The 27,293-nt window shown below is 39.7% G+C and overlaps 1 protein-coding gene across 1 annotated transcript in view; it reads right to left on the bottom strand.

Moving 5' to 3' along the window:
- The window catches only part of LOC102876821 (TSC22 domain family protein 1-like), a 166,988-nt gene extending 143,063 nt beyond the window's left edge, over positions 1 to 23,925 (bottom strand). Inside the window, exon 1 of the mRNA XM_006884560.1 lies at positions 20,622 to 23,925. Coding sequence (XP_006884622.1) covers positions 20,622 to 23,479 — 2,858 coding nt within the window. The 5' untranslated portion in view covers positions 23,480 to 23,925. The remainder of the gene's footprint in view (positions 1 to 20,621) is intronic.
- Positions 23,926 to 27,293: the final 3,368 nt, after the last annotated feature.

Genomic DNA, 27,293 nt, shown 5'->3' with positions numbered 1-27,293 from the left:
TAATCTCTTTAACTTTGGTTAGAGTAAGTGAATTTCTCCTAACTTGATTACCTCTGGATAAAAAAGCGAAACATTAAAACGTATTTTGCATAGAAATTGTGTGTGTGTGTGTGTGTGTGTGTGTGTGTGTACACACCAGCAAATCAGATCTGACTGGTACAGGAGGAGACATCTAGTGGATTTGAACCATGCACCTTTGGGATTGCAGTACACCTTGCCACTAGGCCACCAGAGTTTGCCTAGAAATTGCTTTTAAAAAGCAAAATATACTTTCAAATAATCAAGCTTAATCATTAATTATATAAGAATACAAAACAATTCTAACTGGGATGAAGTCACTGAAGCCACAAACTGCTTGTTAAAAGATTTCTGATGCTAAAATACTTAAGGGTAAAATATCCAACACTATTTGCTTCTAGCTTTGTTATACAACTAGTCACCAAGTAACGGATTCCTACAAAGAGGTGTTTACAAAGTAGGAAAATTTAAAAAATACTACCCTAACTTTAAATACTAAGGTGAACAAATCTTAATCTTGTTCCTCTACTAACCATTCATACTTTTCACAGTTTACTTTTCAAGCAATTGGGGAGTAAAATTTTTATAAAGTCATAATCCATATCTGCAGAGAAAAATATTACCAAAAAGAAAATAGAATCACCATCAAATCAACATGCAAGAAATATGTGAAGCTCATTTCACAATGTACTAAGTTAAACTTTGTAAAAGTTACCCTAGAGCTTGGTTTAAGTCACTGAAGGTGTCAATAATAGTAGAACTAAATTCTTGCTTTAGCAAGATACTTATCTGGATACATTAACTCTATTAAGAAGTTAATGGGGTTTTGTTTACATATTCTATTAAGTCATTCCTTTACATATCATTTAGAATTAATACAAGAGTGTGGTTTTCTAAGGAAAAAAAAATCTCTTCAAAGTTTGGGTATTAAATCTTTGTAACAAATGTACCTAGTACTTTAAAAGACTGACGTTCTGTAGTTTACCTTAATTTCCTAGTCCACCGGCTTTGAATTCCACCATATGGCCCAATAAAACTATTTTAATTATATTAATGAAATATATAATACCTTTTGGGTGGGAACATGTAAATAAGATACACTGACTATTAACAAAGGGGTTGGGCCGTTTTAGATCAGTCAAGTTAGTTACAGAGGAAGCAAGAGACCCCGAGAGATGGTTGGTATTAGGATAGAAGTAGATACGGGCAACATGGAGGGTATGATTAACCTCTAGGAACTTTTTTTTTACTGCAAATGGTGACTGTTTCCCCTTGTGGAGTTTGTGGAAGTCAGATCAACAAAGACAGAGTCAATGAAATGTGACCACAAATATAACAATGTTGTATTTCTCAAAACATACTCTCACAAGTCTGCAAATGAGGACTTGGTAGGTAGACTTCTATGACAACAATTATACCAGTGTGTGTCATTTATCATCCATGTTACCTTCTATGAAACAGAATGCTATTCAAGTATCCTATTGTATATACATATGTATGTATATAAGCACACATAACTATCATGTGTTTTACATACACACACCCCCTCCTTATATAATCCATAGTTAAATATGAAGCTTAAGAGCTGCAGTCACTGGATATACTAAGCTAGCTAGCCTTGCACGTGTCAAACTAGACCAGTGGCAGCCTAATGGGGAATTTGTGGGAGCAAAGTTATGGAAGTCTTCCATCCATAAAAATTACACGCTGGAAAACACTTAGGGCAATTCTAGTTCGACTCTGTTCTACAGGATTTGCTATACATCAGAATCAATTTGACAGCAACAGAGTTGGCTGTATTTCAGAATTTTTGTATTAAATATCAAAATCTAACTCAATGAAATCTTTGCTACTTAAAACTCAAGTACTGACGCATTATCTTCTCAAAAATCAACTAATTCTATTCATTTTAAAGAGTGTTCAGTCCCATATAGGCCTGAATCTGCGAATGGAAGAGAGGGCAATCAGGCTATTAAGCCCCTCTAAAACAATCTTTTACAGTATTAGTGAAGAGTACTGAATACACTATGGACTTCCAAAAGAACAAATAAACTTATCTGAGATGTAGTGCAGCCAGGGTGCTTCTCTGAGACAAGGATTGTGAGACTCCGTCTCACAGATTTTGGGCATGTTACCAGAAGGGGCCAGTCCTTGTAAAGGAGCACCATCCTGGGAAAGAGGGAAGGTCAGAGGAGGAGAAGACAACCCTCAATGAGATGGATAGCAACTACAACAATAAGCACACAAGAAATTGAAAGGCTAGTGAAGGATCAGGCAAGGTTTCAATTTGTTGTAGCATAACTCAATGGAACCTAACAAGAATAAAATAATCTTTAGAATACAAAGTTTGAACTCACTTGAGGTCTATTTTAGAGTATTAACAAACTGCGACATGGCACTTCTCTTCCAAGTAGCCTTCAATATGTCTCCTAAAATTTAAGAAGTTTGAAGCACTTTTCTAATAGGTAATAGAATAGTCCTAGCAATCTAGAAATGGGGGGGTGGGGGATGGGAACTAATCCTTTATCTCTCTATTGTATGTAATGAATTAATTTTTTCCCTTCTGTTTAGTGGCAATAGCTAAGACCACCTCTAGTGATTCTCTCATAGAACTGCAGTTGAAAAAGGTTGCACTCAAAATGACTGGTTTGAAAGGCTATAGAGTTTATAGAAAGTCTCTGAAGACGTAGGTAAGCTTTTCATTTACATTGCTGAAAGCAAGTTAATTACGGTTAACTGGCACAGTATCAGTAAGAGCAGTACCACTTACAGAATTACAAAGAACTGAGTGGCTTACACATTGTGTTTCCTTCAATACTCCCAACAATACATGGTAGCTGCTATTCCCCCACCTCTACTAACCAGATAAGAAAACCTGGCCTTAGAGAGGTTAACTCATTTACAAAGATCATAAAATGAAGAGGCAGCCAAAACTGGATGGGACACTAGGTTTGATGCCAAATGTTCTTTAGCTCTGCCTTCCAGCCTACATAAATCAACGATCTGATGTTTTAAAAGCAGTCATGTACACCATATAAGAACTTAGTATACTATAACTTAATGCGGCTAATTCAGAAAATATATTAAGATTTTATGACACCACTTCGAGGTGGTTGGTGCTGGTGGTCACTGTGCTGTTATTAGGTGCCATCAAGTACAACTTGTAGTGACCCTATGAACAGAACTGGACCCTGTCCTATCCTGTGCCATCCTCAAAATCTCTGACACAGTCAAGCCCATTGCTGTAGTCACTTGTGTCAATCCACCTGGTTGAGGGTCTTCCTCTCAATCCCTCTACCTTTTCAAGCACAACGTCCCTCTCCAAGGAATAACCTCTCCTAGTAACATGCCCAAAGTATGTAAGAAGCTTCATTATCTTTGCCTCTAAAGAGTACTCTGGATGCACCTTCTCTAAGACATATCTTTTTGTTCTTTTGGCAGTCCATGTAATATTCAGCATGCTTCTCCAATATCACAGTTCAAAGCTAGCATTTTTTTCTATCATTCTTATTCACTGTCCAGCTTTCAGATGCATAACAAATGACTGAAAAAGATGACTGCCTGAATAAGGTGCACTTTTGTCCTCAAAGTGACATCACTGCTTCCCAGTAATATAGAGAGCTCCCTTTTTAGAAATTTCCCTAGTGCAATACATCTCCTGATCTCCCAAGTATACTCATTGTGGATTCCAACTTAAGGTGAAGAAGGTAACAGTCACAGTCCTTTCTCCAACCATCATGACCTACTGGTCCAGTGGATTTTCTAAAAGACAAAGCTGTATCTCACTTTTTCCTTCTATGAATTCCTAATAACTTTGCTCAGATTTAGGTACATAGCATGCATTCAATAAGCATTTCTAAATAAGAAAGTAATCATTATGCCTGAGAAGTACTACTTAAAACTTTCTGCAATAACAAACTGCTTAAACAAATTTGAAAATTTTTCTAAGATACTGTTAATATAAGCAGATTTATGAGAGCACAGTGGCCCTCAATCTGGTCAGTGCCAATAGTTTAATAAAGCATCTATTATCTTTACCCTTGTTTATAGGTACCTCAGAGTTGACTATGACTCACTGAGACCCCAAGAACAGATGTGAATTTTGCCCTACCCTCATTATCTCTGTCGTGCTCAACTCCACTGTGATAGTCACAATGTCAATTCATCTTGTTGAGGATCATCCTGTTTTTTCTATGACCCTTCACCATTCCCAGCATGATGTCTCTCCAAGGATTGGTACCTCCTGAGAATATGCCCAAAGCAAGCAAAGCAAACATTCCCCATCCTTGCCTCTAAGGACACTCTGGTTGCACTTTCTTCAAGACAGACCTGTTTCTTCTTTGGGCAGTCTAATACTCTTTCTCAACAGCAAAATTCAAAAGTATGTATCTTTATTCAGTCTTCTTTAGTCAATGTCCAACGTCAGATGCATAAAAAGCAAATGAAAATACCATGGCTTGGATCAGGTACATCTTCGTCTTTAAATGAACATTCTGGCTTTTTAAACTTTGAAGTCTCTGACATCAGATTTCCCCACTGTAATATGTCATGATTTCCTGATTGCTGCTAGCAAGGATGTTATGATCCACATAGTCAATAAAACCCAAATAAACTCATTTTTCAGCCGAGATCCACCTTACATGAGCAATGATATCCCTTGTGCTAAGGCCTCTTCTGAATTCAGCTTGAATTTCTAGCAGTGCCTGTTGAGGTACTACTGTTTCAGCTGATTGTGAATAATCTTTGTCAAGATTTTCACTTGCATATGATATTAATGAGTGGGGACAAACATGAACCTCTTCAAATCAGCTGGCCAGGTAGCTTTCTTCCACATTTGTTGGCACAGTCTTGTGAGCATGTCTAGGGTTGCAAGTTTCCTGAAACAGCTCAATTGATATTCCATCAATTCCTGGAACTTTATTTTCTGCCCGAGCCTTTAGCACAGCTTGAACTTCTTCCTTCAATACTGCTGATTCGTGACCATATGCTACTTCCTGAAATGCTTACTGAAATGGTTATTATTAGATCTTCTCTTCTGCTCCCATTTTCTTCAATGATTTTCTCCTCCCTTCCTCATGTTCTGAGTCTCTCAACTCAAACAGCGTTTACATGAAGGTCACATTCATGTTTACAACTTCATCTTTGCTAGGCCATGTGCCCACTTGTTAAAAAGCTTAGGTTTTTTCTTATTAGATCCATAGACTCTCAAAGACTAAAATCAGAATAAAATTGCAAAACTGACTAAGCTGCTAAGTAAAGAAAAACATTCAAAGCCATCTTTAGCATTTCCACTTCACAAAATGTTATGCCACTCTCAACAATGTTTTCACATCAATTAGCAAAAATGGTACCTTTAGGCTATCAAAAGCTTATCATTAAGTAAAATGTCTAGAAATCAACTTGGACTACTGGATTTTAATTAGCTTTTGACTATTTCTTATTTGTAGAAAGTGGAAACTGGAAAATACAAATAAGGGGTTTAATACTGTTGTTAACTTCAAAAAGAATTATAATTGTGTTTTTCAATGTTTATAAGTGAACTAAGAACAATACAATGAAAAATGAAAACTTTACTATGTAAAAATTTAATTAAGACTATGTAGTAATTGTCTTAGATTATAAAACTTCAGGATAATAAAGTAAAAAAAATCATCACAAATCATATTTTCAACTGAATACTTAAGTCTTCATATATCTATACATATCAGCATTTTCTGTTCCAATAATAAACATTCAATGTTATAGCCATTCAAATCTAAAGATTTGGTTCACAAGAAATGGCTATTTAAGTGCTTTAAAGTGAGTCTGTATTTCTTGTCAATATTTAAAAAGCATTTTAATTTCATTTGATCACATCAAGCTTAAAAAAATACCCTAAGCATCAGACATCTTACTAGTATGCTCTGACTTACTGAGACTAAGAGAAGGTCACCCATTCAATTTATTGAAATGTTCAGGAATGAGTATGAGGATCCAAAAGACATGAGAGAGGTTGGAAGTAGAGGGATGAGGATGTGCAGGTGGAGGGGGGAATAATCATGGCTTTGTAAAATTTGATGGGGGTGTGGGGTGAAGAAAATGGAAAGAATTTGTTCTTTAAAATAATGTATTCAAATTTCATAAACAAACTAGTTGGGAGAGACCCCATTGAGAATTAGCTTTTTTCCAAGAAGAAAAAAAGAATTTGAAATTTATTCTTCATTTATAAATTTAGAAAACATAACCTTTAGGAAAGGCCTTCAAAACACAGGACAAAAATCTTAATTATGATTAAGAAATCATCATTATGAACACACATTTCTCTCAAATAGTGGTACTGAGCTGACTACAACTCACAGTGACTCTATGAATAAAAGATCAAAATGCACCGTATCCTCAGGATCTGACATGCTCAATTCACTGTTTCAGTCACTCTGACAATCCTTCTTGCTGAAGGCTGTCCCTTTTTCACTGACCTCCTTCTACCTTTCCTACAATGTCCTTTCCAAGAATCAGCCTCTCCTGATACTATGCCCAGAGTAACATTTAAAACTTTACTAAGCTTCAGGAAATATTATCTTCTAAAATTTATTTTTAAAACATTTCCTTAACAGAAAAAGCAACGCTTGTCACTGTCAAAGAAAATCAACAGAACTATCTAACCAAGGGGGGGGGGAAGTATTAGCAATTCTTTATTACATAAAATAAACTGTCTGGCTTATCCGTTTCTACCAAAGGCATTAAAAAAAACAAAACCAAACAAACAAAATGCAAGAATAATTATTTTTATTTCCTTCCTCAAAACAAGAAAGTAAACTGCTTTGACAAGAAAAGTTAGGTAAATGAATAGTGTTTTTATAACTCAAGACATTTTCTATTCAAAGTAATTCTGTACTGAATCCTTTAACAATGGAATAGACTTTCTTCCTAAAGTATTCCCTACATTCACTAGTAACATTAAAACTTACTTTACTAATTGGTCCTTCCTGGATCCAGATTTCCCCACTCCAATCCAGGCTACAAATTCCATTTAATCTTCCTTTAACATTGTTCAGTCAAACACACACTCATCTACCAACGTCAAGTCAGGTCCAACTCACACAGTAACCCTCCATGAGGTTTCTGAGGCTGTTAAATCTAACAACAGGAGACTGTCCTTTCTCCTACAGAGCTGCTAGTAGATTCTAATCATCAGAGACATGAGGTCTTTGGATTAACAATACCAACCAGCTATGGATTGGGCCACCAGAATCCCCCAAAAGCAAGGGCCAAATAATTTCCAAATTTATCCATCAGTCATTCCTATCACTTTTTTACATGAATGTATGAAACCATTGCCCAGAATAGCTTCCTATTTCCACTATTTTTATTAACATTCTTCTGCTGAAATAGTATTTTATACCTCAAACTTTTCAACACTCAGTTCAAGTAATACAGATTTGCTATTTGAACTCATACATGGAAATTGTATGTTATTGGGTTCCATAGGGTTTCTAATGGCTGATGTTCTGCAGTCATCATGATCTTTCTTTCTTCCAAGAATTGAAACTCCAACCACCCAGAGGCTCTGCTATTCTAAGCTACCAAAGATCAATTCTACCCCTTCTGTTAACTCTGAATGCTAGATACTCTAATTTTTATTTCCAGTTACAGTCATGTAGCAGTATCCTAGAAATGTAATTTCTTTACTATTTGTTCTTTACTAGCTCTGTTGGCCTAGTGCCAAGAAGCTGCTCTGCAATCTTGAAGGCAAGTGGTTTACCAGATGCTGCATGGGAGAAGGATAGGCACTCTCCTCCTATGCGATCAGCTGGCTCTGAAAACCCACTGTATGGTCAGCTGCTATATATAGGTCGTTCTGATTCTATGGTATACAACATCATCTATATATCAAGGAATTCTCAAGAATTCCTGTTCTCTCTACTTTTATTTCTTTGATTTATTATCATTTAAAACTGCTATTTGGCTCTTAAATTATGTACTCTTTCAGTATAGGAATGTTTGATTACACCCTTTTCCAAGAATTAACCCCTACTGATAACATGCCCAGTACACACAGAGTTTGTCACAGCCAAACAATAGTAACAAGTTTGAGGTCTCTCCTTCCCCAAATCTCCTCAATATATCCATATGATATGCAAAGGAGAAGAAAGAGAATTTTAAATAAAGAAGCAATAATGTATCCGGAAAGAAGTGAACCTAGTCCTATTGCTCACTGACTATATACTTATTGGTGCAAAATAGCAAAAGTGTTTGGTGGCAAGTATAGCTTTATCCCGAACATGTGTGTCTATTTATGTTTCTATTGGTTTAGTAACAACTAGCATTATCCTAAGTAAAGAAATAGCAGTTCCAAATCTTAAATAAGTAATTAACTTAATGATTACTAAACTGCTTAATTTGGGTGGGAAGGAAAAAACCCACTCACAAATAAATGGCCTAAAATCCAAGGGAAATCTGAGGTAAAGCTTAGACATTACAGATATTATAACAACTGTGCTAAATACAGAACCAGTCAAAAGCAGAAAAGTAACTTCTGATAATCTAATACTGAAATGAGGAAATATTAAAATTTATTTCCAAATAGTAGAATACCCTCAACAAGATGGACTAAAAGAGTGGCTCCAGTAACTGGCTCAAATAAAACGCCACTGAGAATGGTCAGGATCAGGTAATGCTGCTGTACACAGAATAGGACCTCTATTAAAGTCAGAACAAATTCAACAGCACCTAACAACAATACATAAATTTGAGTTCTGGTGGCACGGTGGTCAAATGCTTGGCTGCTAACTCCCAAAGATCAGCAGGCTGAACTCATGAATTGATCCACAGCTGCTCCAATCTGTGTCTGCAGATTTACAGCCTTGGCAATTCCTGAGGGGCAGTCTGACTCTGTCCTATAGGCTCATTATCTGTCGAGATTATTACACTAGCAACACACTGACTTTCATTTTAGTAATACATTGACTTTAGTTTTTGGAAACATAAGTGAATACAAAATAGACATCAGTATAAAATACTTGGAAATGCAGCACACAAAATTTAATGTACATGGATGTTCATGTTCACAATGAATCCAAAGAAAATTAAAACAAGTCCATGAGAACAGAAACAACCCTGAGCCTACCTCAACTGAATTTTAAAAACATCTAAAAAATAGATTTGATACACTCAATACTAAAGAAAAATGAAGGGCTTGGGGATAATATCAAGGGCACCATCCATGAAGAATACAAAAGGTCAATAAGACAGCTAAGGAAAAAAAGACCAAAATGGATGTCAGAAGATATTCTGAAACTTGAACTAGAACAGAGACAGACCAACATGAAAAGAAATACTGATATAAGAGATGATCTAGAAGACAAAGAGAAGTATTTGAGCAAAAGTGCAATAAGGAGGAGTCAGAAAACCAAAAGGATAGAGCACGCTGGATTGACATTTCTCAAAGTGGAAGAACTAAAGAACATATGCAAGCCTAGAATAGTAACACTACAGAATTATATAGGCAAAATCTGGAGTAATGCAAGAAGCATCAAAAGATGGAAGGAATACAGAGTCATTGTACCAAAATAATTAGTTGACAATGAAGCATTTCAGGAAGTAGTAGCACATGAGCAAACAACAAATAAATTGAAGCTCCACTAAAAGCACTGGCAAAAAATAAAGAAATATATTATCAACAGAGCTATTTCAATAAATAGATGACACGATGGATGTGTCCACTAGCCTATACCAAAAAATTTGGTGCTATCCAGCCAATTGACTAGAAGAGATCCGTATTTGTTTCCATTCTAAAAACGGTGATCCAAGAGAATACAGAATACTATCATCACCTGTGAGTAATATCATGCTGAAGATTATTAAACAGCAAGAACAAATTATCAGAAATTCAAGCTGGATTCAGAACAAGTGTGACAAAAGGCGTATCACTGTTTAAATCAGATGAATCTTGTCTGAAAGTAGAGAATACAAAATGTGTTTTAATGATGACACAAAGGTATTTGACTGTGTAGGTAGGTCATAACAAATTATGTATAACATTGGGAAGAATAAGAATGCCAGAATAATTAACTGTACTCAGAAGAAACTTACGCTGATACCAAGCAGCTGTTATTAAAATGGAATAAGGGACTACTGAGTGGTTTCAAATCAGGGAAGTTGTGTATCAGTTTTATCCTTTCTCCATACCAATTCAATCTATATGCTAAGTAAAACAGGTACATTGTACAAAGAAGAATGTGGCATCAGGATTGGAGGAAGATTCATCAACCTGTATTATGCAGAGGATAAAACCTAGCTGCTAGAAAGTGAAGACTCAAAGCACTTGCTGTAGAAGATCAAAGATGATAGTCTTCAATATGGATTATATCTAAACATCAAGGAAATAAAAATGTTCACCAGAGGCCCAATGGAAAACATCATGATAGACGGAGAAAACATATAAGTTGTCAGAGACTTCATTTTGCTTGGATCCACAATCAACACCTGACACAGAAGTAGTCAAGAAATCAAAATACATATTGTACTGGGAATATATGCCATCAAGTACATCTCCAAAGTACTAAAGAGTAATGATGTCAATTTAAAGACTAAGGTGCGCCTGATCCAAGCCATGGTCTTTTCAATTGGTTTCTGTGCATCTGGACAGTGAATAAGGATGACAGAAGTAGTGGTGCCTTTGAATTGTGGTGTTGGAAAAAGAGTACTGAATATCCTGCGGACTCCCCAAAAAATTAACAAGTGTGTCTTAGAGAAGTACTATCAAGGTTGCTACTTACAGTCAAGGATAATGAAACTTCATCTTACATACTTTGGGCATGTTGTCAGGAGAGACCAGTCCTTGGAAAAATATATCATGCTGGGAAAGGTGGTGGGTCACAGAAAGAAGATAACCTTCAACAAGATGGACTGACCCAATGACTGTATCAATGGGCTCAAACATGTTGAAGATGAGAATTGCTGAAGAAGGGCAAGCTCAATCTGTGCTAGTCATAAAATAACTAAGAGTTATAGTCAACACAATGGCATGTAAGAGTAACAAGCATATTAACACATCAAAAATTTTCCAACATCTTCATTAAAGAATAAACAGTGATATGATAACCGGTAAGAAGAATTTCTTTATCTCTGAAATTATAGTATTTATTAGCAAATGGAGCCTCCTTCCTTGGTCCATATTAATCCCCCTTACCACCTCCCCCCAGGCCACTATTTACTCATTAAGCAGATTTTTACTGAGCACTTACTACTTGCCAGGTACTGAAACATACTTTTGATATGCTGTGACAAATCAAGCGTTCCTGTTCAGAAAACTTGAAATTATCAAACAGATAATCACCAAGTAAGTAAGATTATAAGTACAATAAAAGAACAAAATGTTATGAAACAGTATACCAAAGAACTTAAATTTAGAATGTTAGAGAAGGTCTCTCAGAAAGTGGCAGCTAAGAGTTAAAGATGGACAGAAAAGGACCTATCATGGGAGGTTTTTGGCAAAGAAGAATATGTCCAACACCCCAGAGAAAGAAGAAAGAAAGAATGACAAACTGAGAAACTAAGAAAGGTCAAATGTGATCAGGCTGCAAGAAATCAAGGGGAAAGTGGCAGGAATCAAGGTCAGGAAGAAGTACAGACAAGATTTAATTATCTGAAAAAAAGCAGAACAAAAAGATTTAGGGCAAGTAAGTAAACAGATTGACATTTTAAATATAATTCTGACTGCAGTATATAATGTTAGGCAAGTGCTAGAGAGTATTAGGAGTAAGCTATTACAATGTTTTAAATAAGAGCTAATGGTGACTGAATTGTCAGTGGTTCAAATCCACCTATCACTCTACAGAAGACATAGCAGTCGGCCTGGTTGCAGTTTATAGCCTTGCAGGCCCTATGGAAGTTCTATCCTGTCCTAGACAGCAGTGTCCAGGGCCACTGTTACTCAGAATCGACTAACTAAACACCACACAATGATGTTAAGTTAGTCTCTGGGCAGTATAAAGAGTACACCCTTGGCTGCTAAGTGCAATTTTAGCAGCTCAAGTTCACCCAGAGGTACCTTAAAATAAAGACCTAGTGATCTTTTTCTGAAAAAGTAGTCATTAAAAACTCTACTCTGGTATGAATGAGGTTGTCGGGAGCCAGAACCAAGTAGACAGCAACTGTTTTTAATATTAACTTAAGACTAAAGTTATGGTAGTAGAGAAGAAAAATGGTAATAAAGCCAACATTTCGTTTTAAAGAAATGGTCAGGATAAACAGGGTGAGAAAAGTTATTAAGAATTACTTTTAAGTTTCTAAGGTGAATAACTATTCCAAGAAATTACATTCATTAAAATGAAGACAACAGAACAAGAAAATTTATCTATAACCTGTTGAAACTAAAAGGTCTTTGAGAATCTAGGCAGATGTCATGTAGGAACGTGTCTCTGTCACTCTGAGAACTCTGGAGTAGCCTAAGTATTTGGGAGTTATTAGCATGTAAACTGTATTTACAGTTGTGGCAATAGATAATAACCTTGGTTAGGGTAGTTGAGTGAAAAAAGGGCACAGAAATCTAAAGAAACAATACTAAGAGTCTGACAGAGAAAACAAAAAGACGGACATGAAATGAGGAAAACAAAAAATCCTATCAACACACACACACAAAACCCAAAAACACCCCAAAAAGGGGAATGTCTCAAGGGGAAGGAGAATATAGTAGGTCTAAAGATGCTGAAAGGTTAGGTACTATTTCCTGGCTAAACTAATTCGCAAGGGGGAAACGAGAGATGGGGGAGTATATGCAGTATCTGAATAAAAGTAAGACTAAACAGTCAAAAAAATCCTGTAAAATGAACTATGAACAATGTGAAAGAAGCATGCATGAAAACACAATGTATAAAAACGCAGTATGTGTATTTTCTGTATGCAAATCAATAGAAAACAAATTAAAAAACCAAGCTTCCGTAATCTAAAACTCCTAACAGGATTTAAAAAATTTTCCTTCACAAATAATTCTTTTTAATGAATATTCAACCTTTTCAATAATAGTTGATTGTTTAATGAATATTCACAGCATGGTATATTCAATCTTAGAAACAGGGGCACAGAAACAACACAATGGGTTTAATACCCTAATATTACAGGTTTAATATCCTAATATTACAGCACTGCAACACCAGAATAGGTCATGTTTTACATTTTCTACTTTTAAAGTGTCTAAACAAAAAATAAACTTGACTGGCTTTGAATCCTAAAGCCATGTTATAAATATTGAATTTAAATTAGAAAATTATAATGCTTTCCTTGAAAGATAACTAAATATAAGATTTCAAAGATAAAAATGTAAAAAAATTAAAAATATAAAAATGTATTACTATATTTGGTATTAAAATGTTTCTACTGCTTTCCAGGCACAGTGCTGTGAAGACTTTATCCAGATATTTCCCTGTGAAAAGGAAATGTTCTTAAGTTCTTTAACAATTCCATAATATGTATTTACACACTAAAGTAATGACACATGCATTCCCATATTCTCATTCTAACATTATTTATGGTGATTAGGTTTATCTTTTCTTGCATTCTAACTATAAGAGCACTCCACTCTACCATCCGTGTAACCTTAGACAATCCTAGTAAAACGAGTAGCCTTCAATTTGTTCACCAGCAAAATGGAGAACTTAATTTACAAAGTTGTTGAACTGGTTAAATATGGTAACAAATATTAGCTGCATCTAACCTTAAGGTTTCAATAATTTCTATAAACTGAAATACTGAGCTATATACTATTGTTATTTTTGCCACATATAAACAAAGCAATTCTATTATTAAAACTTAGGTACTTTAAAAAAAATTCACCAAAAAACCCCAACAACAAAAAAATACATATGTACTTCTATCCTGGCTATTTCAGAAAAATTACTTTATTAAAATTATTGTCATTCTTTACATTGACATACAAACTTTCACTTAAGTATAAAGTATAAACCACAAAAACGGAGAAGATGGGGGAAACGTCATAAAAATTTGGAAGCTGGGAGCAGATGGTTGAGTGACAAATGACTTAGCAAATGCTGAAAAAAATCAAATCTCTAGCAAGCAGAAGAGAAAGCCAAGAACAAACCCAATTTTAAACAGTAAAATCCCCCAAAGATTCAGAAATTGGCATGTGAAATAAGACTGGAAGAGAGACTGAAGCTCTATTGCCTAGAAAAGGTAAAACCCAAGATATTACAACTGGGGAAATCAGATAATTCAGAAGGTAGACAAGGAAATAAAGTGAAAACATGGGAAACTGAAAGAAGAATAGTAGACATACTAAGACGTTCTCAAAACTTTTAATCCAGATGACATCCATAAAGGATATAAACAGGCATCCTCCTATAGGAAAGAAATCAACACAGCAAACTCTATGGTCTCTAACCAACGAGGTAGGAAGACAAGAGATAGTGACACTAGAAGGCCTTCAACCAAAAGGGAATCAAACAGAAGCTAATGCCCGACAAGCCTCTTTGTCCCCTATTCATACACAATTACCAAATACCTAAAAAAATCAGTATCTAAGGCATCAAAAATAAAGGCCAGAACAAACAAAAAAGGAATTAAAAAAATCCTGGAACAAGTCATACATGTAGAGAAAAAAAAATTTTAAATGTACTATTTACATAGATCACAAAAAAAGATACTAAGGTTATGAAATTAGATCCACTAATTGCTCCACAGTAGGAGGATGGGCAATCTCCTCCCGTGTGATTTACTACCTCTGAAAACCTGGGGAGGGTCAGCTATGGAGATTCCAACTCAACAGCAAACAGCAAATTTGGAAGGCACACTGAACAATAATAAAAGTTCTCGATGTGGAATATATAATAATGGATATAAACACGCCACAAAAGTAGAGTGGGGGGGGGGAAGGATGTAAAACAGAAAATTAGAAGACCACTCTAGTAGTTCCACTAACCCAATAAAGAGCTTGAAAAAGAGAAAATGTGAAGAAATTATCAAATCTCATTCAAGAAAAGATGCAAAAATTAAAGCATGTTCTCATTCAAAGGATACACCAAGTATACAGCATGATGTATAAAAACAGACTTGCATAAGGCACTGTCATTATAAAAGTTCAGAACGCTAGAAAAACAGATCCTGCAGAAAAAGGAGAACTGAACAGAGAAAGAGGAAGAAAGCAAAAAACAAAACATACATACACATCACCTAAGACATATGTTGTTAGATATTGTCAAGTTGACTCTGACTCCTAACCACCCCAGTTATAACAGATCAAACTCTGGTTCCATCCTGTGCTATCCCTCACCACCTCTCCTGTGCTTTAAGTTCACTGCGGCAAACATTGCGTCAATTCATCTCATGGAGTCTTCCTCTCCTTCACCAACACTCCTTCTAAATATGATGTGTCTCCACAGACTTAACAGTCCACTCACTCTAAGGGGGGGCACTCTGGGCAGAATTTTCCAATAGATCTGTATGTTCTTCTGGCCGTCCATGGTCTATTCAATACTCAACTAGTGATAGGAGATACAATGCTATGAGAAATCAAAATAGTTTTAGGTTTTTTTGAAGCAACATAGAGCTAGAAAGCAAAAAAAAAAAAAAAAGAGTATTAAAACATGGTTTTCCACCTAGTTTCATTACTGAATGGAACAAGGATCAAAGAAAACTAAAACCATTATAAAATATTAAGTAAACCAAAAGTAAAGACAATATAGGTCACCAGAAAATAGAGATCCAACAAAGAAAAAAGATGAGAATCCCAAGATAACAGTTGTGAATGAAGTGTAGCATGCCAATGGGAGGTCAGAAGAGTATGAGGAAAATTTCCTCAGGAAGATAAACTGATAATAGTATCTATGTATAGTATCTATCTATGAACATCTTGAGACATCTGGTGAAAAAGACATCTTGTTCCTCCAAAGAGAACAAGGGGATACTGCATAGTTTAAAATCAAGAAAGGATTTGTCAGGGTTGTATCCTTTCTCGATATCTATTCAGCCTTTATGCTGACCTGTATTCATTCTTCCTAATAATGTATTCACATAATTGTATACATTCTTCACATAATCCAGCCTATATTCGAGAAGCTGGAAAATGACTCATCAACAACCAATGTTATGCAGATGATATAACCTTGTATGCACTAAGTGCCAAAGACTTGGAACTACTATGTTGATTCTCAAAGACAATGGTCTTCAACATGGATACTTCAGCATCAAGGAAACAAATAGCTTCACTTCTGGACCAATAGGCAGTAACACAAGTGGAGAAGAATAAAGTCTCAAATTATTTTATTTGCATCCAGAATTAACACCTTCAGTAGCAGCATTCAAGAAATCTAAAGATGGGGTTCACTGGGTGTTCATGTAAAAGCAAGGTCACTAATTTAAAGACTGAAGAACTCTTGATCCAAGTAATGGCATTTTCAATTGCTTCATATGAATGTTAAAGTAGGACAATGAACAAGACTGACTCAAGAAGCATGGCTGTCTTCGAATTGTGGTGGTGGTGAGAGGTACTGAATATATTGTGAACACCCAAAAGATCAAACAAAATCTTCTGGAAGAAGTACAACCAAGGTGCTCCTCTGAGGTAAGGATGACGAAACATACTTTGGGCAGGTTGTCAGGCTTGTAAAAGTAAAGGATCAGCTAAAGAGAGGAAGACCCTCAATTAGTTTGACTGGCACAGTGACTTAAAACAATGGGCTTGAGCATGCTGGAGATTGTAATTATGAGGCAAGGTTTTTGATCTGTTGTTCAGAGTCATGTGACCTGTAATGAGTCATGTGACATAAAATGAATTTGACAACACCTAAGAATAACATATAGATAACTAGTAGTGGGGTGATAGGAGGGAGGGTGCCTCAACATATTGTACCAAATATAAAAATTAACCGTACTTTACAAGAATACTGAATAATCAATTGTGATTTAATAACAATACAGTATAGTGGTCAGATGGGGGATCAGTTAAGTGGTATGAAGAGCAAGATTTCAACCTTCATTTTCTATGCAGAAAGTTAACGGGTAAAGCTAAAAACTAAAGGAGTATTATTTTACAAATACTTAGGGGATATGAGTTAGGTGTAGTTCTAATGGCTTTCCAAACTTACTTCTTATAACACTAAGTACTTTTATCGCCATTTTTGCAAATGAAAACAGGCATATAATACTGATGTTACATAAAACTTAAAAAATGAGAAAAGATGGAGCCTAAGCAGTCCTGTTTTAGAGTTCATGTTCCTTACCATCAAGTATACATGTATATAGTAGCAATACATGCATGATACTTAGACATTACCAAATAAGTAGTACAGTAATCATAGGAAAAACACATTGCTTCTGTGAAAGGGAAATAAAACAAGACCAAAGTTTTTTCTCCCTTCCAAATAACCTTGCAAACTATTTGACTCTTTTTAAGTTTTTACTATATTACTTAAATACAAATAAAACTTTATAGTGCTTCTTAGTTAAGAAACTACAATATCTAATACAATCCTCCTTGGAAGTAGGTGAAAAAAGAAAAAAAAATCACTCCTCTTTGATAAATATTTGAGTGTCTACTATGTGCTAGGGTTGTTTGGAAAATAGAGATTAATTTTACCTTGAGGAAAAATGAAGTTAAGAGGTAAAAAGCCAGTGTTTTTTTAAATCACTTTTCAACTCACTGTATAAATTATACAATCCTGCATCTCTAACAGTTATAACTAAGATGAAAGACAAAATAAACTTTAGATCATGACAGAAAAACCAACTACAACTCACAGAGCTAAGAAAGATCTGCTTATCAATTCATTTAAAGCAAGCATTTAGTCCTTCAACTCACAAATCTTGTGGGGAAAATAAGTAAACAATTATAATCCAATTGTAAACAATGCTTAAATAAAGGAACATTAAAAAGTTTAAAAGAAAAAACATTCCCTGAGAAAATGATTACTTCAGAGGGAACATCTGAGCTGAGTCTCGAAGGATGAGTACAAATTCAACCAGTTTAACATGTTGCTATTTTCAAATGCCCATGAGTGGACTACTTAGTGACCCTTTAAACAACAGATCAGAATCTTGTCCTATCCTGTACCATCTTCACAACTTCTGAAGAAAAATATCACAAAATACCAGACTACATTCTAGTGTAAAGTATCTGTACCTTCCTGTATAACTATTAATAGTTAAATTAAGACCATAAAATCTTTGTTAAGAACTGGTTTAAAAAAAAAAAGTATCTTAAATATTTATAGCTTAATGCTTTTTAATCTTTAGTCTTGTCCAGTGGCCGACTGAAAACATTTTCTATACATCTACATGAACATTTTTAAATCTGAAGCTATACATTATTATGCTAAAGGCAGATTAAAGAATAACCATCCAATATCTGTCCATTAGAAAAAAATCATATAGTAAAATCATCATTTCTCCCTGAGTAAATATTAGGGGCTCAGTATCCAGAAGAGACAAGTGATACAAAAGCTAATATAGGAAGAAAAGGGTTTTGTGGATTTTTTAAAAATATCATACACTTTTGTAGATATTCTCTAATCCTTTCCAATGGCAAATGTAACTGAAACAAGTTACACTTATTTTCTTTTTCCAAAACAAAGGCTAAGCGTCTCTAATGGTTTGTTGCTCCACAGGAGAGAAAGATGGACAATCTCCTCCTCTATTTGATTTACAGCCTCAGAAACCCAATGGGCTGTCAGTCAGCTATGAGTTAGTTCAAACTCAATGGCAATGAGTTGTAAGATACTATTAAGACCTTACACAAACACTCCTTTCTGTTTTAAAGGTGAAATTTCTTTCTTAACTGTTTTGCTTTTCAGGGTGAAATGTTTTTATTTTCCAGAATTTGAAAGATAATTCTGAAACTAAAATATTCTGATCTTTGTAACTTTGACATTAACTCAAAAGTCCAAACATACAGTAAATTCAAAACAAATACCATCTCAACTTACTTTAAACTATTATTTCCCATATTTCTCAGTGTCATTTATGTCCTTTTCTGAAATTCCAAACCTTTCTATATAATTTACCCCTAATTAATTTTTGTCTCAGTTATCTGAAGTTAGTTCTGTTATAAATGTTCTAATCCTGACTCTATAGCTAAAAATTTAGTTGTACACAATAACACGTGCCTTTTTCCAGAACAACCAGTTGAGGAAAGACTTCTACCACTAGGAAGAGTCCTCCCCAGAGATTAAAATGGTAAGAAAATCAAGATAGGTTTGATGCAAAATGCTGGGCTTTTTAAATTACAATTTTATAAGCATAATGCAGAGTAGGTAATAAAATACATAATGCAGTTGGGTAAATGAGATTTTATAAAAACCCCAAAAGGTTGTCAGATTATTTCAGTTAATCATTACAATTCTTAACTAAAACTAATGAAACTCACTGAAATGTTTGGTATTTTTTTTTAAAAATAGCAATTCTTTTAAAATATGCTCTGTTTCTCCAAACTGATAATCACAAGTACATAAATAGGTAGAAAATAATTATTAATTTTACAAAGTTCAATCACAAAAATCTTGAAACAAACACCAAAATAATATCCCGGGAGCTAATTCAAAATCCCACAGTGAAAATTAAAAGCCTTTACCATAACTCCTTACTATTTTGATCAATGTTTGTTGTTAGCGTTGGTAAATTTATGAAAAGAACATTCCTTTAAAATCAATTTCATTTTAAAACAATGTAAAATCATGAGACTTTACAACTTTCCTAGCCAGTTAGGTTCAAGGAAACAGATTTGGTAGGCATGAATAGAATATTATTTCCAATATAACTGGAAAAATACTAGTTTGAGAATGTATTTGGAGGGAAAGGAAACAACAGGTGGAGCAGATTAGCAGCGAAACAGGTCTTGTAATTTTCTGTAAGCCCAACCTTCCAGGCTTTTCTTTCTTTATTCTAAAATGGCTACCACCTTGGACTCCTAAGCATATACAAAACACTATTATCAAAGGTAAATCTTGTACAGTGGCAACATTACGCCCATCTCCCTTGCAAAATATTCCTAAAACTCCTATGCCTTTACTGATCAAATCAAATGACCATTAAATAAGTATACAAAAGTTGGGCAATTCAGTATGAAGGCAACCTATAACTATAGTCCTAGATTGGGTCAATTTTCCCAATTTACCAGACTAGTTAAGGAAAGTAGGCATTATCTTTAACAGACTGAAATCAAACACAGTAGAAACTGGAATTGCCTTAGTAGACATAAATGTGGAAACCACAATCACCTCAAGAGGTGTTCATAAAAGTTTTAGTAACTTGAAAGAATGATTATCATGTGGGTTAGCAAAAATTTAGCTTCTGTTCATTACTTTCTCAAAAGTATTTTACAAATAATGGGTGTCCCCAAACTTAGTTTTAAAAGATGTTGTTCAACTATTTGACAGGATTTACATATAAAACTTACGAACATTTTTTATGCCCTGAAACCATCCCATAGCAGGCTTGTTGAGGAAATTTAGCCTAAAAATGCCTATTCACATGCAGAAAGGGAAACAATGTTTTAGACTTTGTTTATATGTATACACATATAAATATGCATGTGTCTATATAAACACATATAGGTATCTACTAAATATGGTAACTTCAAATCTGTTGAATGTCTATAAAACATGGCATGATCTTACCTCTCATCCTCGCCATCAACCAGGGGTGTCGTCAACGGTAGCACCTTCAACGGGAAGAGAGAAGCAGAGGCTGCTAGGCTGCTGCTACTCCCATCTGAAACTGCTGACATTCCCCCACTGTCACCACTGATCGTTTGAGGTAAGCCAACTAAGGAAGGTTCCACTGGGCGCCTGACATCTTCAATTTGGCTTCCAATTGCCTGAGCTAATGATTGTGCGGAAAATTGAGCAGAACTCAGTGGTATTTGTTGTGCCAAGGGCAAATTTATACTAGATGCTATCAAGGGAGGTTGACTAACACTTTGAACCAAATTACTATTTTGGGTGGCAGGGGTTTGTGCTATATTTTGTGGTGGAACCAAGTTTGTTGGGGCAGAAGGCATTGCAGAAGGAACTGCTGAGCTAACCTGATTTGTAACAGAAATATTAGCAGAGGGCAAAGGACTAATTGCGGGCAACTGCTGTGAAACTCCTTGAGCTACCGATTCTACTCCTTGTTGCTGGGGAGGCACAGTTAACAAAGTGCTTTGGGGTGCAATGACCAACTGTTGAGGAAGGCTTGAAGCACTAGTTTGAACTCCCTGATGAATAATCCCAGTCTGAGCAGGTGGAACAATCTGTGAAGGTGGAGGAGCACCTTGCTGAATAACTGAAGGTGGGACTTGAGTCAAGGGCTGCTGCACTGCAGTAGGTATGTTTGTTTGGTGACTAACATTTGCCATCTGACTACCAGCAGGTACAGCAGACACTGCTGCCGGAGGCTGGCCAATGGGCTGGCTAGACAACCCTGCAGGTTGGGCCTGCACTACCGTGGACTGCACTGGCAGCTGAACCCCCTGTGGCTGAGCCACAGGAATCACCGTTGCTCCTGTTCCCACTGCTATAGAACTGAGCTGTCCAGAGGACACTGTTGTCTGAAGAATCGGCTGTACATACTCAGAAGTAGGATTTTGAGTCACTGATTTACCATGGCCTGGAGCCATCTGCGCAGAAACAGTCTGCTGTTGTCCATACTGTAACTGCTGGGGTGGTGCCCCCGGAAGGGGACTTTGCATTGGAGGAGCCGTTTGAGAATATGGCAGTTGGGGTTGAGCCAAACTGGAAATGGAAGGCTGCTGACCTAGAGCTGAAGCTACACCAACCACATTCACAGGTGATGGCTGGATACCAGTTGCAGCACTCATAGTGGCTTGCAGAGGTACTGGCTGAAGACCGTGCTTTTGCTGATAGCCCAATTCTTGAGACTGTAAGGGTACTTGTGAGATCTGTGACTGGGAAACACTCTGTGGTATATTAGCTGCTGAAATACTCTGTGGGCCAGTGCTGCTGAAATCCATCTGTTGAGGGGCCACACCTTGAAGAGCTGGTTGTTGCTGCTGCTGCTGCACCACCAGAGTCGGGGCTCCCATCTCTCCACTTCCCACACTCTCTGTGTAGTGACTCAGTATGCTGACACCGCTGCTCACTGAACTCCCACTAGTGCTCTCCCTCTCAGAAGTCACTTCCACCGGGTTCTGCTTGACAGTCTCCACCACCTTATTTATCACCACACCTTCTGCAGCAGGTACAGCATTCTCTTTTTCATAGAACTCAGTGCAAGTCCATCTACCTTTCTTAAAGGGTTCAGAACTGGTATCTAACTTCACAACTCTGAACCGCGATGTGTTAACTGTTGGATGTTGCTGTTGACTTGAAACTGTTGTTCCCACAGCTATCCCTGCAGCTGCAGTAGGGATATGATTAACAGCAGCAGAGGAGGAAATAGTACCATTGCCCATGCCACTCAAGAGATTCACATTAACACTGCCGCCAGCTCCAGGCCCAACATTCACACTAGCAGCACCAGGAATATTGCTTGTATTCACATTACTGAGCATGCTGCTTGTCACATTCGGATTAATACTACCCACAGCAGAAATGTTAACATTATTCACTGTATTAGTGCCAGTAACAGAATTTATACCTATACTACCAGGCGTGCTCGCAGTGCGAATATTAGTCATTACAGATGCAGGTGAGCCACTGGATGAGACCATCGAAGGTGGCGGGGCTGGTATCACACTGTCAGAGCTTCCACTTGTAGAGAGTTTTCTCAATACAGGGCTTGAGGGCGGCCCTCCAGGAACCGAGGGACCAGCCACACCAGCATGGGAGGGATGGTGGTGCCCGTGGTGGAGGTGATGCCCATGATGGATGTGGTGGTGGTGATGAAGGTGGTGGGGATGGGCACTCCCATTGATCACAACATTCTGCTGTGGAAGGTGAGGCAAATGAGCCTGAGGAAGGTGAGGCTGGTTGGGAGAGACTGCGCCAGGTGTCTCAGCTTCCTGGAAGTTATTCAGAGTCTCTTCTGAGGAGCTGCGTTCCGGCTCCCCCAGGTCAGTAGCCCTGGAAAGTGACACATCAAGGATCTCGGACGAGGACAGGTCCTCGGTGTGCGACTCATCCAGATCATCGTAACTCTCGGTGTCCTCCGCGATGCTGTTGTTGGAGCTGATGCTGGCGGAGATCTGGGCCGGAGTAACGCTGGTGATCTGGAAGCCGCTCTTCTTCTTCATCTGCGTTCCGCCTGGCGCCAGCGGCTGTGGCTGCAGCGGAGCCTGCGAAAGGAGGTTGAGGCTTTGTGGAGGCGGAGGCTGCGGTCCCGACGCAGAAGATGCTGCAGGAGGCGGCGGCTGGAGCAGCGACGGAGGAGGCAGATCCTCGGAGGACGAGGCACTGCTGCCAGTGCCGGTACCTGCTGCACCGAGGGCTGGGCCGCCGCCGGCGCTGCCCCTCCGGGGGAACATTGCCGGGTGCGCCATCTTCCTCGCACTAATGTCTGCGGCGGCGGCCGCGGACTCGGGCGGCTGGTGCATTGTACTGGGTACCGGAGGGCGGAGGGCCCGAGTGCAATCTCCTCCTGCACCGTAATCTTTGTGTTCACGAGCCGGAGAGGAACGCGGGGCTGCCGCTCCGCCGGGCGCGGCGACTCCTCCTCCTTCTCAGCGAGGCACCGGCGCCGAGCTTCGAAAAGGGAGGATGAACGAGGGTGAACAGTGCGGCCGGGGTCCCGAAGGGGGCCCCCTTCAGTCCTTCGCCATTCACTTTCCCCGCTCGCCTCACACCCCCTTTCTATGCCGCTTCACGTGGGGTGCGGGGCAGCAGGCGGGGAGGGGACCCGAGAAATGCCCACCTTCGCCGGCCAACGCCGGCCACCGCAGCCCCTGCTCCCGGCGCGCCGGCGGCGGCGGCTGCAGCCCCCTCCCGGCCGCTCTGCACGAAGGCGGCGCCCGGCGGCTCTCCGGCCCCTCACCACCCCCGGTGCCGCCGCCGGCGAGCTCCGAGCTCAGTGTCGCTCAAACCTCCCCTCGGCCCCGCCGCGCCCTCCCCCGCGCCCCGCGGACCCTTTCAAACCCCCTGGGCTCGCGGCGGCTGCTCCGTGAAGAAACGCTGGCCGCGGCTGGGACAGGGGCGGCGAGGCTCGGAGTGGGGCGGCGGCGGGGCGCCCGGTACGCTGAGCCCAGCAACGAGGCGCGGGCGGGCGCGCAGAGACGCCGGGTCCTCGCGGAACACGGCCGGGGCGCGGCGGTGGGAGCGGGAGCCCAGGGAGCGCTCCATCACTGGCAGCCATGGAGCCCGAGCATTTTCCTCCCTCAAGGCAGGCGCCTCGGCTCGGCTCACGTCCGCGGGGAGGAAGGGGCCGGCGCCCGAGCCTCCCCGGAGGGCGGAGGGCCTCTCAGGTCCTCTTCTCCGCAGCCGGCTCGTCCTCACCCCGCGGCCGAGGAGGGAGGGGGTTGCAGGCGGCGGCGGAGGCTCCTGGTCGGCGGCGTTGGTGGCCAGACGGGCTGGTGCTGCGACTGCAGCCGACGCCGTTCAAAGGAACGAGGTGGGGTTGGTCGGTGTCGGCAAACGGGGCGGGGGAGTGGGTGGGTGTTGACGGAGGGTGTCGGGCGGGGAGGGGGCTGTAGTGGTGGCTACTAGTGCTCTGCTCCGGTTCCCCCGGTTCCGCCGTGTCCCCCTGTCTCTCGCGGCATTGAGAGAGGAGGGACCAGCGCCCGGGCGCAGGAGGAGGAGGGGCGACTGCCGGCGAGAGGAGGCGGCGGCGGTGGCGGGGGGAGGGGGCCCGGAGAGGAGACAGAGGGAAGATGGCGTCTGCGCATGCGCCCCGGCGCCGCAGACATAAAGCCTCGCCTGGCCGGGGAGGAGGTGGCTCCTCTTCGGGTCCCACCGGGCGCTCGGGCTTTCTACGGAAATTACCGAAGGAGGTGCCGAAGGCCGGTGGGGGTGGGGGTGGGGACTGTCGGCAGAGGAAGCGGATCCGGTCGGACAGTGGGATTCTGCGTGGGGGTGGGGCGGCCGAGGGGCCGGGTCCGCGCGCCCGGCTGAGTGTGTGCGCGCTTTTCTCAAACGCGGCCGGCGCTATGGCACGCGGCAGGGGTGGGGGTGCGGCGGCGAGCTGCGGGCCCGCGGAGGGCGCTGGAGCCCCGGCCTCGGTGTGCGCGCCCAGGGTGGTGTCCCCGCCTACGGAATGGGTAATGAGGCTTTTCTCCGCAGCGACAGCATCACGAGTTTTGAGTTCCCAGGAGCCCGCTGCCGCCGTCACGACATGAGTCAGGCTTTCTTCTGGGCGGACAGCGGGGCCATCATCCTTCTCTCCGCCCCTGGGCTTGCCCCTGGAGGTCCTCCCCCCCCGTGCCCCTTAAGGGCTGCCCTGGCGCAGGGACCTGAGGGTCCGCCGGAGGCCGTGGCGCCAGCGATAGGTGTGGTCTTTTGTGCAGTGCCGCTGTGGCTGCCATGCGGTCTCCAGCCCTCCAACGGCCCTGTGCGCGCTCGCTGGACAGCTGTGACAGATGTCTGCAGTTAACCACCTCGGGCCCTCGGAGTGGACGACTCTTAGACACACAGTGGCTGCCGTCTTCTCACCTGGAGAAGGCAGCGCCCTGCCCCGCGAACCTGCTGCCCTCAACAGGTGGAGCCTGCTCCTCCGCTGCTATCCTTTATGCCCTGTGGGTTTCACTTAAAAATATGCGAATGCAAGAGAAAAAAATACTTGGGAGATGCCTTTTGGGGCAACAAAAGAACAGTGTTTTGTTTTTTTTAAAAAGACAAAACATGGCTTTCCCCTGTCCGAAAGCATGAATCTTTTTGTAAGCTGAAATTGCATTAACAAATAAGCAATAACCATCAATTTATATGGGTAGCATATTTTAGGATTCCCAGATCCAAAATATAACCTACCAAATTACACCAATTAACACATAAAACCGAAAACAACACATACATGGTGGTCACAGACCCAGTTCAAAGCTGTGGAGGCTGAATGCTGAGACCCTCTGCATTACTGAGGAGCTTGGGGACCCTACTCTGCGCTGGTGGGCTCAGTCTTTTTAAGGACTTTATAAAAACACCATGTGTTCTAGTTTTCTTCTATTACTCCCCTCCCCCCTTTTACAAAAGCAAAACTCTTCAAATCTCTCAGGAAAAACAGGTACTGTGAAGTGACATAAAGCATACTTACAAAAAAAACAGGAGATACCTGTATTTCTGTATTGTAATGTCGTGTAGTGTTGATTGGTGGCAATTTACTAGGAATCATTAGCTAGCATTACATGATATTTTAGCTCTAAATCCTTCCTATTTTTTAGCTTATTGTATTAATTCCTTGAGGGGGTAGTAAAAATTCTTAAACAAAAATACTGTTTCTCCTTTAGCTTATTGAAGAGTAAACATATATAGTTAGCCATACATTTTGGAAACATCACAGATTCAGAATTCACTATGCTATTCAAAAGATTGCTAAAACATAATCAACTTAAGTCTGGCAGATTTTTTACTAGAGCATTTAAATATTACTATCAAGTTGGAACCCACTTCTAATTGACTCTGTGGCTGGTTTTCAGACTGTAAACTTGACAGGAAGAGAGTGCCCCTATTTCTCCCTCAGAGCTGATTGTAGATTCAAACCAACAGGTGCTGCCTTAGGTTGGCAGTACAACACACTACAGACTAGTTATTGGTTAAACATGTGACCTGAACCTTTTCCTTCATTCTGTCCCTCACAAAGTTAAGAATTCCACAATTCTCTTAGAGTAGAAACATACCTGCAACAAAACTATGATTATATTCTTGCATTATCTGTTATCTCCCTACAAAAGACCTGGTTTTTGTTGGTTTTGTTTTTTTATTTTTTTTTACTTTAAATAGCTAATGACATCTCTGTGCTGACTACAGAGGTGGGTATTAGGTGCTGTCTAATCCACTCTGACTCACGTCCACCCTACAACAGAATGGTACTATCCGATCTTGTGCCATCCTCACTATTTCTGCTGTGTTCTTAAGCCCACTGATGCAGCCACTTTGTCAAACCATCTGAAGATCATCTTTCTCATTAGCCTTCTGCTTTTCCAAGCATGTTATCCTTGTCCCAGGACTGGTTGCTCCTAAAAACTTGCTCAGAACTTGTGAGAAAAAGTCCCGCTATCATCCCATCTAAGAAACACTCTGGCAGTACTTATTCCAAGACAGATGTATTCATTCTTTTAACAGCCTATGGTATATTGAATATACTTCCCCAAAACCACAATTCAGAGTCATCAGCTCTTCTATCTTGATTATTCATTGTCTAACTTTAACATTCACATGAAGTAAATGAAAATGTCATGGCTTGGATCAAATGCACCTTTCTCTTTA

This window comes from Elephantulus edwardii, unplaced genomic scaffold (genome assembly GCF_000299155.1).
Source record: "Elephantulus edwardii isolate Elephantulus edwardi_28Jun2011 unplaced genomic scaffold, EleEdw1.0 scaffold00036, whole genome shotgun sequence".
Taxonomy (NCBI): domain Eukaryota; kingdom Metazoa; phylum Chordata; class Mammalia; order Macroscelidea; family Macroscelididae; genus Elephantulus; species Elephantulus edwardii.
Note: the sequence above shows the minus strand (reverse complement) of the source record. Positions and strands in the feature narration are given on the sequence as shown.